This window comes from Hippocampus bargibanti, linkage group LG03 (genome assembly GCF_051943395.1).
Source record: "Hippocampus bargibanti isolate YZ-2025 linkage group LG03, ASM5194339v1, whole genome shotgun sequence".
Lineage (NCBI taxonomy): Eukaryota > Metazoa > Chordata > Actinopteri > Syngnathiformes > Syngnathidae > Hippocampus > Hippocampus bargibanti.
In genome coordinates, this window is record NC_142736.1 from 23,479,781 (window position 1) to 23,499,138 (window position 19,358).

The 19,358-nt window shown below is 37.9% G+C and overlaps 1 protein-coding gene across 3 annotated transcripts; it reads right to left on the reverse strand.

Annotated features, from left to right (window-relative positions):
* Positions 1-2,594: 2,594 nt before the first annotated feature.
* Positions 2,595-17,521, reverse strand: depdc7a (DEP domain containing 7, paralog a). Of its 3 annotated transcripts, none has more exons than XM_088992665.1 (9): positions 17,416-17,521; positions 10,466-10,925; positions 9,319-9,449; positions 9,047-9,239; positions 7,069-7,289; positions 6,731-6,873; positions 4,620-4,745; positions 3,962-4,040; positions 2,595-3,852 (listed from the first exon to the last, which is right to left on the reverse strand). In XM_088992665.1, the coding sequence occupies exons 2-9, from the start codon at positions 10,915-10,917 to the stop codon at positions 3,611-3,613; spliced, it is 1,587 nt and encodes a 528-aa protein (XP_088848791.1). In that variant the 5' UTR covers positions 10,918-10,925; positions 17,416-17,521; the 3' UTR covers positions 2,595-3,610. The 3 variants fall into 3 exon arrangements, with proteins under 3 accessions (XP_088848791.1, XP_088848793.1, XP_088848792.1); XM_088992667.1 differs by lacking the exon at positions 17,416-17,521 and adding an exon at positions 16,102-16,174; XM_088992666.1 differs by lacking the exon at positions 17,416-17,521 and adding an exon at positions 14,491-14,535.
* Between the last annotated feature and the right edge of the window lie 1,837 nt (positions 17,522-19,358).

Sequence of the window (19,358 nt, forward strand, 5' to 3'; positions counted from 1 at the left end):
TAATATGAGGGTTAATAAACACTTAAAGGACAACCGATGTCACGTTTTTGTTTCTGAACTGACATCAGAACATTTTATAGCATCTAAAATAACCAAAACACGCAGTATGATATTTTTAGTCAAATGCAAAACACCAATAAAAATGACTTAAAGTGTCCAAAATCTGCAAAAAAAATGAACCCGGAAGTGACCAATTTCAGAAGGTCCTGCCCCCTTGTTCGTGACATCACCCCAAGATGTCTTGCCTTGCTGGAGAATCAAAACAATGGCTTCAGATTCAGATAATATGCTTTCTTGTTACACCTCCAGTTATGAATATGATTCAAATAGTTCTGAAGAGGAAAGCATACATGTTTGCAATCGAGTAAAGAATTTATTCCATGCCATTTTGAGGTATCCAGGGGGCGGGAAATGTAGCACAAAAGGAGGCAGAAGAGGGCGACAAAGCTCCTGTAAGGAATCAGCCCATTTCCACAGGCTGATTAATTCCTTACATGGAGCGTTGTCACCCTCTTCTGCCTCTTTTTTGGTGCTACACGAAGTTTTCAGACCAGCCAAGTACAGCCAAATGAATTGACGTGATGGAAGGACTGCTACAATGTGTCCTTTTTTTCGGTCGGGGGCGGTCCTTCAGTGACGTAGGGTGAGGACTCATTACCTGCTCAAAAACAAGACTTCCGGAATATTCAGCGCAAGTCTTAAAACGTAAAATATAGCTATATGTGGTGGAATCTTTGTAAAATACTCTCAGTAGAAGTCATTTGAAGCCATTTGACAAATTATGGACACAACTTGTCCGAAGACGTCGGTTGTCCTTTAAGTGGTCACAAAATAGGACAATTCTTTCAGATACGACCATTCAGAGGTTTCATCTTTGCCATGACCGCAAGGGGGCAGTATGTGGTATTGTAAAACTCCAATGACCCTTGTAAATTGGAACAAATCACAGTTGTAAAAAAGCATTCCATTCAGCGTTTATTATTTGAGTCACAGCTCATGGATTAATATGTCTATTAATTCTACATGTTCCCTGATAGACTATGTGCAATCACGGCATCAAACTATTTGATCGGTTGTACTTACAACGGCAAAGCTTTTGTCACCTAGTAACTAAGCATCGGTTTCTTCAGGAAACGGATCTCATTCTGGATCCCCCATATGAAATACAACCTCGACGTGACTGAAACGAGGCTATTTGCCGCTTAAACGCCCACGGGGGGATGAATCCCATGACTATTTACAACACCGCAACATTAGACTTTCAAATTAGCGTCAGAAAGCTTTCTCACAGCTGGTCTGCATTACATTGTTTATTTGGAACACGCGATCTTTTCTCACAAAAGACACACATACATGCTCGACTGGAAGACTAACTAATATTTGCTTAAAAACTAGTATTGGGGAATATCGATTGGTTCATACCTCAACCTCAGATTGAATTAGTTAATTCTTTCTCAAACAAGGGCAATAAAAGCACACTTGGATGACGTTGCTTTGGGAGAGCAATGAAGCCGACCGTGGCCTTGATCCAAAACAAACAGCTTTTAAGATGAGCTGCAAAAAAAAAACGTTGTTATAGCTGAACATCTTGAGTCATCTCATAATTTCCTCTTTAATTTCCTCTCATCATTTCTTTTTCTTCATGTTTTCTTCATCCCAAATCAACAGTTAGTACTGCAGTGCTGATTGGCCTGACGTTTGTTCTGATTTCAAAACAAAGTATGCAATAGAAAATAATGTAAAGGACATTAATTGGTTCTGTGGCCAACAACTATATTTAAAGGACAACCGACGTCACTCTTGTGTTTCCTAACTGACATCAGAAAAACGTTTTATAGCATCTAAAATACCAAAAACACACAGTATGATATTTATATTCAAACGCAAAACACCAATAAAAATGACTTAAAGTATCCAAAATCTGCAAAAAATTGAGCTGCGAATTGGGCATTTTCAGAAAGTCCCGCCCCCAGTTCGTGACGTCACGCCAAGACGTCTTGCATTGCTGGAGAATCAAAACAATGGCTTCAGATTCGGAGAATATGCTTTCTTGTTACACCTCCAGTTATGAATATGATTCAAATAGTTCTGAAGAGGAAAGCATACATGTTTGCAATCGATTAAAGAATTTATTCCGTGCCATTTTGAGGCAACATTGGGGGGAAATGTCTCACCCAAAAAGAGGCACAAAATGGCCACCGAGCTGTTGTGAGGAATGAATCAGCCAGTTTCCACAGGCTGATAAATTCCTTCCATGGCTTCTGGCGGCTTTTGGGTGCAACACGAGGGTTTCAGACCAAACAAGTACAGCAAAATACATTGACGTGTGGAAGGACTGCTACAATGTGTCCTTTTTTTTCGGTCAGGGGCGTTCCTTTAGTGACGTCACGTACGGACTCGTCACCAACTCAAAAACAAGACTTCCGGAATATTCAGCACGAGTCTTAAAACGTAAAATATAGCTATATGTGGTGGAATCTTTGTAAAGTACGCTCATCAGAAGTCATTTGAAGCTATTTTACAAATTATGGACACAACTTGTCCGGAGATGTCGGTTGTCCTTTAACTGCCCAAGTGATATTTAACATTTAATGTCTCTCTCTCTCTCTCTCTCTCTCTCTCTCTCTCTCTCTCTCTCTCTCTCTCTCTCTCTCTCTCTCTCTCTCTCTCTCTCTCTCTCTCTCTCCCTTTCTCTCATTACTTCAGGTTCTATTGCTCATGCTATGCTGACCTACATTTCCTATGTCACAGTAATTTAAATTTTCTGTTCTACGGCAAATCCATTTGTGAAAGCATTAAAAGTTAAACAAGCAAAACATTTTCATTGTTTGCTTGAGCCAACACCTTTCTTTGACCTCTGTAGGCATATTTGGGTGAACTCCTAATCGTACCACTTAAGGTGCATAAATTACTGTAATTTCCAGACTGTAAATCACAACTTTTTTCAATTCCTTTGAACTTCTCATCTTTTATAACGATGCAGATAATTTATGGATTTATAATGAGCGTCATTCTGCCAATATTTGTACCCGCCTTTGGCGGTGTCCCATTTCTCAGAAGCGTTAACCTCACATCAGAGAGCAGCGATGGAAAAATGTCCCATATGCTTTGTTTTAGTTTAGTTTTAGTATTTGTAATTTAGTACTCGTACTGTATGTGCTAATACCCCAATGACTGTTTTACCTGCCTTCTTTTGTATGGACATACATCAATATCAAAATAAATACATCTAAAATATACTCATATTCAAAGGTCATGTATAATATTAATTCACCAGGACGAAAACATTTTTTTTTTTCATTTTTCTCACTTTCAGTGATACTTTGAACAATGCAAAACATTTAATTACAGTTAATTTTACTCATATATAAATATATATATATAAATAAAAGTTTTGAGGTATTTTTGACTTATTTCATTCCACAATTTTTTTTATTCAATTTTACTTTGAGTTTTTGCAGTTTCTTTGACTGTAATAAGACTGGTTCACTCAATATTCTGGAAATGGTGGTAAGTCCATATAAATCACAGCTTACTCCTCGCACATTCACAGTCACTATTTACACAAAGGCCACATATGTTCATATTAACAACCACTCAGTGCATTAAATTACACCACTGATAAGTTTTGGTGTTGCAACATCTTAATGCTTGATAATTTATTGGCAAAATATTGCACGAAAATATCTGGGTGGCCTTTGTAGAACTGGGCCAGCAGACGTCTCTTTTCCTTGTTGGGCATGTTGGGGTTCTCATGGATTGTCCGTAGTAATGAGCGCAATTCCTCTTTAGTGTGCGTTTCTCGGTTTTCCGAATAAGCCTTTGCGCTCTGTCTTGTGCAATACGTCGTGCCTGAATTGACAGAGGGAAATGAATGACAACAATAATATGTGAAATAAGATAAACCCTCTTTTTGTTGTGATTGAAGTCAAATAAAGGATAATAAGTGACATCTGCACACCTGTTATAATATCTGCATCCTTCCCTTGAACAATATTCTTCAATCTATCGCTGACCATCTTGTGGAGTGAAACAGGAACCTGATGACAGAAAATGTGCACGCAATTTGTATTATTACACAAGTATATATAATTTTGGATATGAATTATAAAATACTTTCTGTAAAATCATGTCGACATTTAATTTTTTAATATAGATGATTTTGAAGAGCATGTCTGCCGTGAGACGGAAACCATTATCGTTACAAACTAGAACCACAAGCAATTGTTAATACGCCTCTGTCAGTGTCTTTCAGAACGGAAGATTATCTTCGGCGGTCGATCTCGCTGCCATCGGATGACATGAGAAGGTGCCGCTGTACCTATAGTATTTTGGCTAGTGAGTTGAAAAGATCATTGAAAAGATATGGAATGGAAGAATCCAACCGGTTCAAAAAGTACAAACAAAGGTCTGATGGTTATCTTTCCTTCCGCTGCACATCTCTTACATAACATCCCTGTTTATTATCTCCTTCCTGTTGGGAAGCCTGTCTTGTTTTTGTTTTTTTAGGGGTTGCGGGTAGGGAAGAGTCATGCAATTAGTTTTAAGCTGTTCCTGATGTGCATAAGACATTAAACTGTCCGTACAGGAGCTCTTGTCATGTTATGCACAACACTCACTTTGAACAGATCACAATGGTTGTCCATCATAAAAAGAACCATCAGGTCCACTTTGCCTTTGGAGAGTCTTCTGCTGTACACGATGGCACTGGAGAATGACCTCTTCACTGCCATTCGGTTCTCGATCTGAGGGACACGCATGTTCAGTAAAGAATGGTAACTGTCTTCCTTAAATTCATCCTGACTTTAAAAATGGAACATAAGTAGCTCTTACTAAATAAGGAGTTGAAACTTATTTGGGGAAATGACTTGATAGATTCATATTTTATATCATTATTATCTAACTGAGAGCCGTTGGTGTCAACAAGAGCACAGTGCGTAGATAGTAGTTTTTGTTTTTGTATTGGAGTTGGCAGAGGAAAGTATTGGTAAGCTTTAGTTTGATCATTAAGATGGGACAGTAAAATGTAGATGTACAAAAATGAAAATAAAAAGCTGATGTGGTCTGTTTTGGATGAGATCATGCAAATGAAGACAACGCACATGCTCATGAACATATGGAGAATCCTGAATTTGGAAATTTGACCGTTGCAAGTTGCTTGTACTGCTTGTCAAAATTAAATCGACCAGAAAGTGTCACAAGAGTTTCAATTTAGAAGTATAGGTGATGATGTAGTGTATGTACTGTACATAGAGGTACATGCATACATGCCAACATATCAACACACACACACACACACACACACACACACGCACGCACACACACACACACACACACACACACACACACACACACACACTACTAATTAATACTACTACTACTACTACTACTACTACTACAACTAAATAGCATGCTAATAAATTTACCTTTCTCTTTTTTGGAGGGGATTTAGAGGGCCATCATTATTTTGCCATCAAAAGCACATTTTCATTGTTGATGTTGGCATTTTATAGAAGAAAAGAACTGTTCAGATGTTTGAGTTGCCAATAAAGGAAACATTACTGGCAAAACATTCACTCTTGCTGTGCATTTTTAATGTAATTCGCTATACGAATATATTGTAAACATCGTTTTATTTTCTGAAACATCATTTTATTTTCTCGGACTTGCGTTTTTTAAATTATACATCCGGTCAATGACGTCACATCCGGCTGTCTTAACGAAAGCCTTCTGAAAACAGCGAGGAGCTCTCACGCCCCACCATCTGCGTGAGCTGGTTTTCACCAGTGGGTCCAGGCCAGTTCAATTATGTGCAGTGACATGCAGTCAGGGGAGGCAGGTGAGGCCGTGCCTCATCTGTCATCATGGAAATATGTCATTTTTTCCATCCTGTCATTTTTTTCGTGTTGCTTGGCCTTATTTTCAGAATGGAAGATTACATATCTAAATTGAAAGAAATAGAGAGACTTTTAAACTGAAGAAAGATAAGGAAGGCTTCTACAAAGAATGTATCGATGCCTTTCTTTAGAAGGAGCGGCGCATGGACTTCATTTATAAGTAAAGGTAACACGATAATAACATTTTTTTCTATTTTTTTCTATGCTACAGTTTATATAAAGAATGCTGATAAGACATGTTAAACAAAACACGTTAACTGTTGCCAATCAAATGTTGAAGAAGCTACTCTGTAGAGTTCATATGTTTGTAAATCTGACTGTGATGACGTCAGTGCCTAACCTGCCATGAACCTCACCGCACGTCATTGATGATGTGCTATCTAATTCCATGACCCACAGAAGATTGAGAATTAGGAATACATAAACATTCAATGCAGCGTAAGAAACCTTAGACTCTCTTCTTTCATCAGAGAAAAATAGTTAATTGGAGTTTTATGAGCTTGAAATGAGGGCGGCTGTCCAAAATACATTGAATTGATTTGATTGATTTGATTTGAATTTTGAGATTACATAATCAATTTGTTCTTACTTTTGATTCCTACTTGATTAATAAATGAATAAACCAATGCACACATTTTTCACCAAAAGTCTGTTTTCTGCCCTTTTCTGCAATTGCTGACGCAAGTTCTATTGATGATTCGTAAAAAAAAATTAGTTATAAAGTTATAGAATTAGTTATAAAGTTATGTTTTATGTGATGCATTTAATTCATTTTGTGAACACGTTTACTGTATTTTTCAAGAGGGAAAAAATGGTTTCAACTAAAAAATAACCTCTTTGTGGAGTTTGATGTCCCGTGCGCTACCAGCGATGGCCATGAACCTGAGCAGCCGCCGCAGTTCCTCCCTGCATCGAGAGTCCTGCAGCTTCAGGCTGAGCTGCAGTGCCTCCAGAGCTTGCTCCAGTTTACCGTTGACTGAGGACACACAGAAAGCAAACAGTGATGACACAAGGGAAGGGAACGCAATTTAAATTGTAAGGTTTAATTGAACATTTTGGTGTTTATTTTTTTAATTATCTTTTATGTATCAGTGTTATAGTACACTAATACAAAGAGTGACAAATAGCAAAGTCTGTAGTACCAGCGCTAAAATAAAATAAGTCTTCTCACCGAGAAGCTCCGAAATGCCCGAGTGGATGTCAAACACGTGATTGCTGAGGAGTGGCGGTTGCTCGACTCGAGCGTAATGCTTCGCCAGGACTTCATACAGCAGCCTCTTACATTCGAATAGGTCATTGGCGCTGCCCGCCAGACCTTTGCTGACCTCCGCCACCTTATTGTCGGGGAGGAACTCGAGACAGTCGACAGCACCAGACATCCATTCATCTGCCCTGAAGGAGAAGGAGCAGTGAGGATTTGAAATGAATACAACAGTAGATTTGAAGATCATTGTCATATCATTTTGACCCACTTGTGTATATTATGACATAGCCGATATATTATAAATTGTGCAATAACGCTGATCATAACATCACATTATGTTGGAAAAGGAAGATTTGTATAAAATCTAGTGCTTGTGTTTTTGGACAATATTGTACTTGAAACTCCCTGTCGAAAAAAAATGCCACAAGTTGTTTAGAAAAGTAGCTAAACCAGACTTAACTCATTCACTGCCATTCACGAATTTATTCGGGAATTGAAAATATGACGTAGAGCGCCATTCCCAAATTTGTTCGGGTTGTTTTTTTTCTTGTTTGGATGCGGATAAAGCGCTGGCCATGGCCTCTGACAATGTTTTTGGCAGCATGTCCCTTTTTTCCATGTTAGCGCTTTGTTCCAGCTTCAGCTGTTGTTAAAACCAATGTGTATGTATTGCATTGTATTTTGGACAGCCGCCCTCATTTCAAGCTCATAAAACTCCAATTAACTATTTTTCTCCAATGAAAGAAGAGAGTCTAAGGTTTCTTACGCTGCATTGAATGTTTATGTATTCCTAATTCTCAATCTTCTGTGGGTCCTGGAATTAGAGTGACACTGATAAAAACCCTGGCACTGGAGTTAACACATTTTTACATCACATCGTCTGGCAATTAATGAGTTAAGTACTAGAATAAACATCAATCCCCATCATTTTTATTTATTTATTTATTTATTGTGTTGTTTTTGTGTTTTCCTTTGTCACTTTGTGTTGTTGTGCGTCGTGTGGAACAGATACGGATTGTTTTTTAGCATTTTTGGCCACATCCATCAAGGAGGGGACTGTGCTGAGCGATTACGCCTTTTCCGCAGCACGAATATGCTAGCACTGGTTTTGATTGGGAAGAATATTGGTGCTATTTGACTGTCATAGCTAGACAGCTCTGGGACGATTGTGCTTTTTTGTGCCTGTAATGGGCAGCATTTTCACAACCCTGCTTTGATCAGCGGAAAGGTCGGCACTGTTGGACAGTCTGCGGCTGGATGAAGGCACTGCTTAAGGAGTCCGCGATGAGAAGAAAGGAGCATAAGCGCTGATGTGTATGTGGAACTGTCGCGGCTTGGAATTGAAGCGGATTTACATGGGACAGGTGATGTGAGACAATCCCATTTTGTCAATGGATGCTACAGCTTTGTGTTTCCTTTCAACACTTAGCTTGTAGCAGAAGTGCACATTCCACCTTACGTCTTTGATCCACTGGTGAAAAGGACACTTTTATCCTCTCCTGTTTCATCTAGAACTGCTTCATGCAACAAAGGGAGTGCAGAGGATTGAATGACTGTCTGTCTTTGTGTTGTCATATTATTTATTTAGTTCTTTTGTTCTTTTGACTTCAAAATGGCGCCGCGAGAGTGACTGCCTTTCAAGTCGCTCCTGTATTTTGTTTTTCTACTTCTTACTTTCCTTTCCTCTTCCTTTCATAACTTTGCTGCTGTAAAATGTACTATGTATCCACTGCAAGACTACTGAAGGCTAATCCAATCCAATTGTATGAAATGACAATTTGCCAATGAGAACCTCATGTTGTTGGGCCTACCAGATACCAAGCAATGTGGCTGAACAAGTAGATAGCCATGAGAGGAAATGGGTTAAGATATTTTTAGGGCCTGTTAGCAAATATTGAGGGTCATGTGAAAAATAAAATAATTCCGAGTTTTTCCTGCCACTTACTGTGCCTCACTGAAGGCCTTGAGCACTTCTCTGTCCAAGTAGCCCGCTGTCAACAGCAAGTCTGAGTCACTGTCGACCACGTGCAGTGAAGACCGCGAGTCGCACTGGCACCCTAGTAAGTTCTCCAGCAGCGGGAGCTCAATCAACTGCAGGAGTCTGCACACGGCCTGCTGGTGCCACACTTCTGTGACCACTGCGGTGGAGAGTGGTAGGAACGGTGGCTGAAGACTTTGTAAACTTTGGCGTCATTTGTCACTTTGACAGGTACTTACACTCCCGTGAGAGACCCAAGTTGATCATCTGAGGTGTGATGGTCGAGTTTAGGTGGAGATTTCTCAGCACTTCCTCCATTGATCTGCCTCGTCTTACGGGTGAGTGAGTGGAGTAGGTCGGCATCTCTTGTCTGGAAGGGGTACGTCATGGCAATTAATCAAGGAGGATGATTTCCACCGCAATGTTTGGATTGTTGGTATTTTAAGACAATCTGACAAATGAATTACCTTCTCCAAACCATTTCTGATCAACACCTAATAATAATAATAATAATAATAATAATAATAATAATAATAATAATAATAAGTGACTTTCAAACTCTCAAGGACACTTTACAATCACAAGCCAGCACATAAATAAACCTGCAGATGAATTTATACATAAATAAAAAGAGGAGATAAATCTATACAAAGAATGCGATTTTAAATAGGTGGGTTTTGAGAAGGGATTTAAAGGTGGGAAGAGAAGCAATATTAGTTACTATTATTACGTAGAGTAAATACAGTTACATATATCATATATACTTTATACTGTGTTTTGATACTTTGCACTATGTACAGTTCTTTTCATGAAACATTTTTGTGCAGTTATATATTTCAGTCTTCTGACATTTCTATTATGAATAGAATACATTGTTTTTATCTTTTCACCATCCCCCTTTCAATTTTGCTACTGTAGATTGCAAATTTCCACAAAGTGGGACTATAAAAGGCTTTCTGATTCTTTTTTGTTCCTTAGAACTTAAAGCATCATTAAATCATATCATTTCATCAAATACAACATTTATAGGTAGCTGATCTAAAATATTTTGTGTATTGAGACTACCGTAATAGTGTTTTAAATGCATCATACTGGGCTGTAATATTTTAACATTCTGCCAGCTAATTGGTGTAATGATTAGCAACTAGAACATGAAGTTAAGTCAAATAAAAACCCAGAAGAAAGTAGCTTGTTCAAATAAAATATGTTTTTATATTAGACAGGGCTATGGCTCGTCAAAATGGACCCCCCCCCCCCCACCTCACTTCACATAGTGGCTGATGCCAACACACCACAAGATGGCACCATAGTTTTATGTTAAATGAGCATAAAATCTGTCAACAGCATATGATATTGAAAGTAAACATTTGTATAATATTTCAATACCTTTCACAAAGTGGATTATAGCCGTTCTTGTTTCTTTTTATTCCCGGAGAGTCATAGCCGCTCTCTATGATTACCGTGGAGTTAGACTTGGTATTGTTCAGAGGTGACAACCCCATCTGCGAGCTCGGGAACCTGTAGAAACTACAGCTACTGTCTTCAAAAGTGTCCCGCTTCTTCTCCTTGCCAAACACCTTGACGCCCACCGGCTCAAAGACCTTCGAGTCCATCAGGGTTTGACAAAGTCGGACGGCTTTCTGGCGAGGAACTGCATCGTCACCAAAGAGACGATTCAGGGTAATGTGCGCCAACACAGCATCCACAGCCTCGGAGCCGAGAAAGCAGTCCTCATATGACTTGAGATTGTGACGCCGGCGCTTGACCTCCACGTGACTGTGGAGGTTGGAGATGATGCTGCTCCAGATTTGGGTGGCCCGGAATGGCTTCCCAGCCATGCCTTGCTCTGAGGGATGGATCACAGGTGTGTTAAACTCTTAGTGTATCCCTGCATCTCTGGTATTGCTCTGGCCAATGGGAAGTGTGTATCTCCAAATTTTCAGTTTTCATTTCATTCATCAGAATCACTGACAATGTTTTTAATGTTTTTTTGTGAGGCATGCAATAAATAAAAAATGACTGCACTGTACGTTTTTTTTTCTCCAAATATTTCTGTATCTACTTTTATTTATTTTTTTTTTATTTAAAATAAAAAGTAACAAAATTAGGACATCTATACATTTCATTGGGTTGCGTTGGGTTGGGTTGGGTTGTCGTTGTTTTTTTTTAATTTAGTAGCACGTCCACTTGCAAAAAAACATTCAAAATACTGCAATAATACTAGAATTAATCAAATCAAGGCTGAAATGTTATTCCTAAAAAGTACTTCTAATATTTGAGTTAATCAGTAATAGATTTTGCACAGTTTCAATGTCAGAACCACTCAGTTCAAATAATAGATTCACATTCAATGTCGTGCAAAAAAAACTATGGCATGAAAGGTACAGTTTTAGAGGCTATTTTGTCAGGTCAGATACTGCACATGTAAAATAATGCTGCATTGAAAAACACAATAATTACAGAATTTCAAATTGAATGAAAGATCAACCAGCAGAAAGAAATAAGCATTCTATACTTCATTCAAATAAACAACTAACATGTATTGTGAATAAGAACAGCCTCCTGGAATGGATTATGTTGAGCTCAGAGGATTCATTGTCATCGAAAAAAACAAAGTGGTTCTCCAAGGATGGAAAAACAATGTACACACTGTTAAGGCTCCATTCCAAGAAATGTCCTAATATTGTATTCCAAAATGTGGGTGGTCTTCCTTGCAGCGAACACATGCACCACACTGCACTACAAACAGGGCATGTTGAGCTCACCACTGTTTGGTATGGAACAGCAAATGATTACTGTCACTGATTTGAGTGACATTGCAGCGATGGCAATCAAGAAGCCATTTTTGTGTTCCTGGCATATAAAAAGTCGCTGTCCATAAGAAATGATCAACAGGCTATCATGTGGTGAGCTCCTCCCTGTAGGATAGTGTTTCACAATCTCTATTGAGTCAGGGCAATAAGGGATAACATGATGAATTGAATCAATTTTGCACAGCATAAAATATTTAGGAAGGAATGTATTATTTTTTTAATGTGGATAAATACACATCATAAATGTTGTTGGGGGTGCTGGAGCCTATCCCAGCCATGTTTGGCTGGTAGGTAGAGGACACCATGAACCGGTTGCCAGCATTTCGCAGGGCTCACAAAGACAATCAACCATCCATTCTCACAGGTAGAGACAATTTGGACCGTTCAGTTTAAATAACTTGTTTTTGTAATCTGGAAGGAAACCACAGCACCCAGAGAAAACCCACACAGGGGAGAATATGCAAATTCCACAAAGGAAGACTGGAGCTGGGATTGGACCCACGACCTCTGGACTGTGAGGTTAACGCTCTACCCACTTGATCACCGTGCCTCATTATGTATTCTTCAAAATCTAAATCATTTGTGATTAACAATTATTTAACAAAGTAATAATTGGGTAAGGTTGTCCAACAAGCCTCTTAATTATGCTTTGAAGTCAATTGTCTTAAGCACTTGTGTCGGTCATTGCAAGAAAGCAGAGTGTCTCCACATGAGATGTCAGAATAGCTTTCAGGTCACCACAGGGGAGCATTTTACCCAGTTGAGCAAATGTTATGGGACGGGGGGTGGTCGCAGCCTGGGGATATATATCACTATATATACACCTGACATGATTGCAACCCATCTGAGACAACAACAAGAAAGCAGTTTGGAGAGCAGCTGCATGCAGGCAGACCTGCTAAAGTTAATGTGAAACCTTAGACAAATTTACAGTGGCGGCATCCTTTTGCTGGTATGAATTAGCTAACAGCTGATAATTATTCTTAATGTTTTATTTAAATCATAACAGATTGGCATTTTTTTTTGCCTGTCTTAAAAGCAAATATTTAAGATAGGAGTGCTGCGCGGTGGCAATTGAACCACGTCATGTCAAGCAGCAGTTTAACAGAAGGAGAACAATTCTGTTGTAGTTATATTTAACTATTGAACTAAAAATAAAACAAAGACAACTGTACACTGTGTATCTTCAACAACCACATATTTTTGCATTAATATAGTCCATTTAGCTTAATGTTAGCTAACAATGCAAAACACCGTAGACGGGATTGACCAATAGCAGCCAAGCAACTGATATTTAAAAACAAACGTCAAAGCCACACAAACAATAAAAGAATTCTCCCTTGCATACATTCTTTATCTTCTACCAAGAATAATAATCATGCAGCATTTTGCTGTTCCAATCTCACTTGGATTCACAGCTCTCTGAACTTTATTGATATCGCAATTTCACAACAGCAGTAGTAAAGCACTGAACACAACACAGAAAATAATCATAATCAGACAATCATATATTAAATCTTTCCATTCAAATAGGGACTTGGAATACACGAGGTACATACAATTAACAACATGCAATAAATTGCGCCCCTGAGCAACGGTTTACTGGACACCTGGTAAATGACATTTATCCTGCAACATTTGGGTGATTTTTTTGTCCATTCTGGAAGTAAAACTAGTAGCCAATACCCTACCATACCATACCATACCATACCATATGAACAAACATCCCTGCACACAGTAGAAAGAAGTTGTATGTACAGTAACAGCAAATGCAAACGACAAAAAAAGGCTTAGTGGCATTTTCAGATGAAAATCTTTTCAATTAGAAATTAGGGCCATCTGGATAATCCACATGATTCCGTGGATTACTAATGAATGAATAAATCCGGATCTGATCAATTTTCATTAACTCTTGAGACAAAAAAAGAATGAAAAAAAGTGTGTAGGAAAAGGAATGGTGGATAGACGGGGGTGATGTGTGGGTCAAAACAATCCAAGGAACCCGGTTGTGCTCAACACAAGACACATTACTGCACTGTGCTGTTACTGTTGTAACACGTTTTAACATATTTTGCTGTCAGTCATCAAGATATATTTTCGCAAGAAAACAGTCAGTTTCGGGTATTCAACTAATCAACAAATGCAAGTGTCAACTGCTAAGTAGATATTGTATTAATATTAAAATTTATATACTCATTGAAGCATTAATATCAATGTCTCTAGTGGTGTTAGAGTTCAAAGTCCTCATCGTGAATGCATTTTTACAGTATAAACTTGCACAATATGGAACAATCACTAAAACTTTGTCATATCATGAATGTTATAGGCCAATATCGCTTCTGACAGGGCCACACAAGTTCACTCAAAGTGATCGACACCCAAAAAGACTTCATATAAGGACCCAGACCCAACCAGTCGAGATGATTGTTATTGTGATGCCAAGTAAAGAGCAAGAGTGCTGCAGTGTTTGCCCACAGCAGTGGCGGTAAATAATTGCAGAGGGAGACAAATGTCATCAACACAAGAGGCTTTTCGCCCCTGGTGAATATCACAGCACCAGTCTTATCATCATCATCATCATCATCATCATCATCATACCTGCAGTAAATAGTCTCGCAGAACCTCAAGCATGCCGCACAGTGATCACATGGCATCAGGCCATTAACAGTTGGTGTGCAGATAATCTTCATTCCTTTAGCATGCAAGAACAAGTGAGATTAAGCTGCCGAGGACTCGCTGCCATTGGTCCTCTGACATTTGAATCCTTGCATCAGGAGCTGTTGTGTCAACACTTTTTTTTACCTTGTGTCACCTCTTAGGTGTGTTTTTGTTTGTTACCTTAAATATACCATCCTAATAATGAGTCACACAAAAGAAGCACAGATCAATTTAAGTTATTGCATTACAATACCTAACGATGATGACGTTCATTGTGTCTTATTACTTAAGATAAGTTTAATGGTTTTTTTCAGACACTGGTCCTAACTGGAATGACCCGAAGTAACATTTTACATGCTTTGCTGAGGATAAAAAATCCATGCATACACGTATTGTTGTATTACCTACATACATGGTGAAAAATACACTTTGATCATCTCCTCATACATCTAGAACTGCTTCATACAACAAAGAGGGTGCAGAAAATGCTTAAAATTGAATGACTGTGTCTTTTGTGTTGTATGTCACATAATAATAATAATAATAATAATAATAATAATAATAATAATAATAATAATAATAATAATAATAATAATAATAATAATAATAATAATCCTTTCAAAACCCTTATGTACACTTTACAGTCATAGGATAATTATTTGTTATTTAGTTTTTTTTTTTTTTTGTTTTGACTTCAAGATGGTGCCACGAGAGAGGCTGCCTTTAACACAGGTCCTGTATTTTGTTTTTCTACTTCTTCCTTTCCTTTCCTCTTACTTTTATCATTTGAAATGTTCCTCCACTTTCCTCCACTGCAACAAGAATAAAGGCTAATCTAATCCAATCAATATGCGCTTTACTGTATAATAATAATAATCACAAAAATCATCACAAAAATAAGAACAACAACAACAATACTATTAATTACATGAATACTATTCATTTCATACTATTCATTATTTCGTATTAATACGTTTGCTGATAAAACACAACAAAAAAACAGCTCATTTCTTGAAAGCCTCCAAATGTCGAGTATGTCACATGCCAAGAAGCCAATAACGCCCCCCATCAAAGAAGCTCAACTTAAAGTCTCATATCTTTCCGACATAAAACTCTTACTATCCATCAAGCACTGCGTGCAACAAAGCAGGTGAAGCTGTATAAGGTTAAATAATTAACAATAGTTGGTAAAAACATGCCAAGATGCTCCACTGATGTGTACAATGTGTGCATTTTTAATAATGAGCAAACAATACATATAATAATATGCATTTACACGATCCGTGTAAAGTAGCTACAGAAGCAATGAACTTGGGTACGAAAAATGACATTTTAAATTAGGCGCACACAGAGTGAGACAGAGAGAGGCAGAGAGAGAGGGAGAGAGAGAGAGAGAGAGAGAGAGAGAGAGAGAGAGAGAGAGAGAGAGAGAGAGAGAGAGAGAGAGAGAGAGAGAGAGAGAGAGAGAGAGAGAGAGAGAGAGAGAGAGAGAGAGAGAGAGAGAGAGAGAGAGAGAGAATGTAATATTTTGTCCTAATGCCGAGTTTTCACCTGCAGTGGACACCAGTGACAGAAGCCATTCACCCCCGACACTCCTCCTCTTCCTTGCTTTAACAAAAGTGTCGCAAAGTCTCGCATGCCGACCGATACTCCCAAAATGGTTCCTCCCACTTATTATACATTCATGAGCCAATCAGCAACCTGGGTCGTGACGCAACGCAACGCCAGGAACTCCTTCATCGAAGCCCCGCCCCCATAAATTAGGAAATTGTGATAAAAGGTTTGTTGGCCTTTTTATGTACCACCTTCTAAATTTCAGAGTAGTTACATATAAACGACAAACAAAAATCTTAATACGAACACCCTTTCTTAAAAAAATCCCAAATGCATCTTTGACACAGTTAATTAACATTGAGATTTTTTTGAGACTATTAACGGCACATATATATATATATATATATATATTTTTATATATATATATATATATATATATATATATATATATATATATATATATATATATATATATATATATATATATATATATATATATATATATATATATATATATATATATAGATATAGATATAGATATACTGACAAATTATATGGCAAAAGGCATTTTTAACCCATGTCTTTTGTGTTCTTTATTGTTAGGGAATGTAAAGCAGTGACTCAAAAGCCGGTAACGGTAAGCACCATATGAGCACCCTTGAGTGATATGTCAAATAATCATTAGTTAGGTTAGCCATTTGTTTTTGAACACAATATTTAACATTAGCCGTGATCGTGGTACATGAGCTAAAACGGCAGCCGTTTATTTGGTCAATTGTTTCAAAACCACTCAAGAAATGGATGCCACAAACACCTTGACAATGTGATCTGGGACCAACCACATGGAAAACTCAGAAATAAACATGGGGAGTCCATTGACTCTTCTCCATCCCATACCAATATCACTCACATGACATTTGTCCTGTGTTATAAGTAATCTGACAGCGAAAACAACAAAATGTGGCCACATGATACTGTGAACTCAATGTTTTACTGAGTGGGAATGTGTATGGTGTGGACACAACCGAATAGGGTTAAGAGTTGTTTGTTCACTCTGTTGACTGTGCATCAAAAAACATGGTTTGCTTAAAATGGTTGGGTGGAGGGGTTGTCCCGTGCTGTTTGCCTGTAATCCAAGTCACAATAATACCATCCACAAAGGTTGAATTCAAACAAGCACGCAGGACACTTCGTGTGTGTGGTAATTTTCCTTCTTTTAGCCCCTAAATGCTCCTATATGACAAACATGCAAACTACATATACTGTATCAAGCTCAAGATATGTAAATTTCCACAAAGGCACAGCACTCACCTTGTTTCCCGTCACCGGTTTGATAAGGTACTTTTCTCTGTCCACATGTCACATTCACACCTTAACTTTGCCTTTGAGAGCGAGAAGCGACTTTAAGTAAAACAGGTTTGACAGCTTTCCCCAACAACTCCCACATACCTGTATATTTTGTAAGCCTGCAAAAAAAAGCCAAGTGGAAAATCGTTTTAAAAAGACAGACTGGTTAATATGAAGAATGCGTAAACGCTAATGGCTTCTTGTTTCATTGCCTGCAAACAGAAGCCTTGGCTCTTGTCTTTATCCTTTAAATGCAAATCAACCCGGCACAGTCCCCTCCCTCAGCTACAATTTTCTACTTATAAGATACATACTGTACAAGTAAACTCTCTCATGCAAGACTCACAACCACAAGCCTCAGTAGAGGTATGTGATTTGTCTCAGCCAGCCACGGGAGAATGAATGATAATAAATCCAAGTTGTACGAACAGTAAGGTATTTTTTAATTTATAATTGTATTTTATTTATTGTATTCTATTTATAATTGCATTTTATTTATAATTGTATCTATGCTTGTCTGTGACTGAAAAGTGCCCTTAGGAGCTTTGAAAGGGGCTTGAAATAAAATGGATTATTATTATTATTATTATTATTATTATTATTATTATTATTATTATTATTATTATTATTATTATTTTAGAGAAGGGCAGCACATTTTTCGCCTTCCTATTGTAATGCAATTCGGCTGAATTAAACTTCCTAAAATATTCTTGTAAATGCCATAAAAAGTCGCTAATTTTCATGGTCAAAAAATGTTGTGATAACAATGCTGTAATTTTGAAAAATATTTAACAAAGGGATTTTGTCAAAGCCAAAACATTATTCATATCCTGTGACTGTCAAGTGTCCTTGAGATTTTTGAAAGGCACTTATAAATGAAATGTATTATTATTATTATTATTATTATTATTATTATTATTATTATTATTATTATAAATAAAGATGTATTGTACATTGTTAAATAAGAACAAAGTTGTCAAAGAGTTGAAAGAGAGTATCTTGTCTTCAAATAGAGCGGTGATAACTCCAACAAAAACCCTAACAATATATAAATATATTGTAATTAAAGAATATAATTTTAATTTAAAGAAATAAACTGTATAAACTGTATAAAGTCATTTTATTTACCTTTGTGATGGTCGTTGATGTAGTTGCCTCTTGATGATATCCGAGTGAAGTTGCCGTGCTTTCTCGGCGATAATATCCTCACTCACACTGTCCCCTGCTAGCTGCTTTTCATTAATCCAAATCAACAGAAGTTTTTCAACCTCTTCTATTGCCTGAGACCGTTGCGTAGACAACACAGAAACACCCCACCCACACGTAGCAATGGTCGACTTAGCATACTGTTACTGGGACGCTAAACCACACAAACGCACACCAAATTCGTGTTCTTCGATGATCTACTTGTTCTGCTCGACCGTAATTTTCTTTTGTGTCCTCTTCGGCTAGCCTGTGGTGGGGTCTTTTTCGGCCCCATAATAGCAAAAGTATGCGACTCGATAACAAACCACGTCTGCACTCAAAGAAAGTGTGGAAAACTAGTCCACCAGCCAGCATGTGTGATTTGGTTCATCCGCTGAAAACTAGTTCGTTAGCCAAGATTATATGCTCGCGAATTTAATATTTGTGAGGCGAAAAGTTTGTGAGCTAGCGTGTTCGTAAGCAGAGGTATCACTGTATTCTGGAAAAAATGAAGCTATTTCACAATAATATCTGTGTTTTTGATTGGCCAATGGCTAAGGTATATACATATTGTTGTTTTTGTTTCATTGGTGCACCTGTACGGTATTTTGTCATATAACATAATCATTTATTGTGACATATTGTGGCTCATGGGACGGGTGGCCCGGTAGTCGACTGTTTAGCATACGGGCTTCACAGTGCGGAGGTCGCCGGTTCGCGTC

Coding starts and splice junctions, on each gene's coding strand:
- depdc7a (XM_088992665.1), bottom strand. CDS start 10,917: ATGGCTGGGAAGCCATTCCGGGCCACCCAAATCTGGAGCAGCATCATC. Junction 7,290..9,046: donor AAGGCCTTCAGTGAGGCACA/GTAAGTGGCAGG, acceptor CTTCTCCTTCAG/GGCAGATGAATGGATGTCTG. Junction 4,746..6,730: donor ACATCAAACTCCACAAAGAG/GTTATTTTTTAG, acceptor CGTGTCCCTCAG/ATCGAGAACCGAATGGCAGT.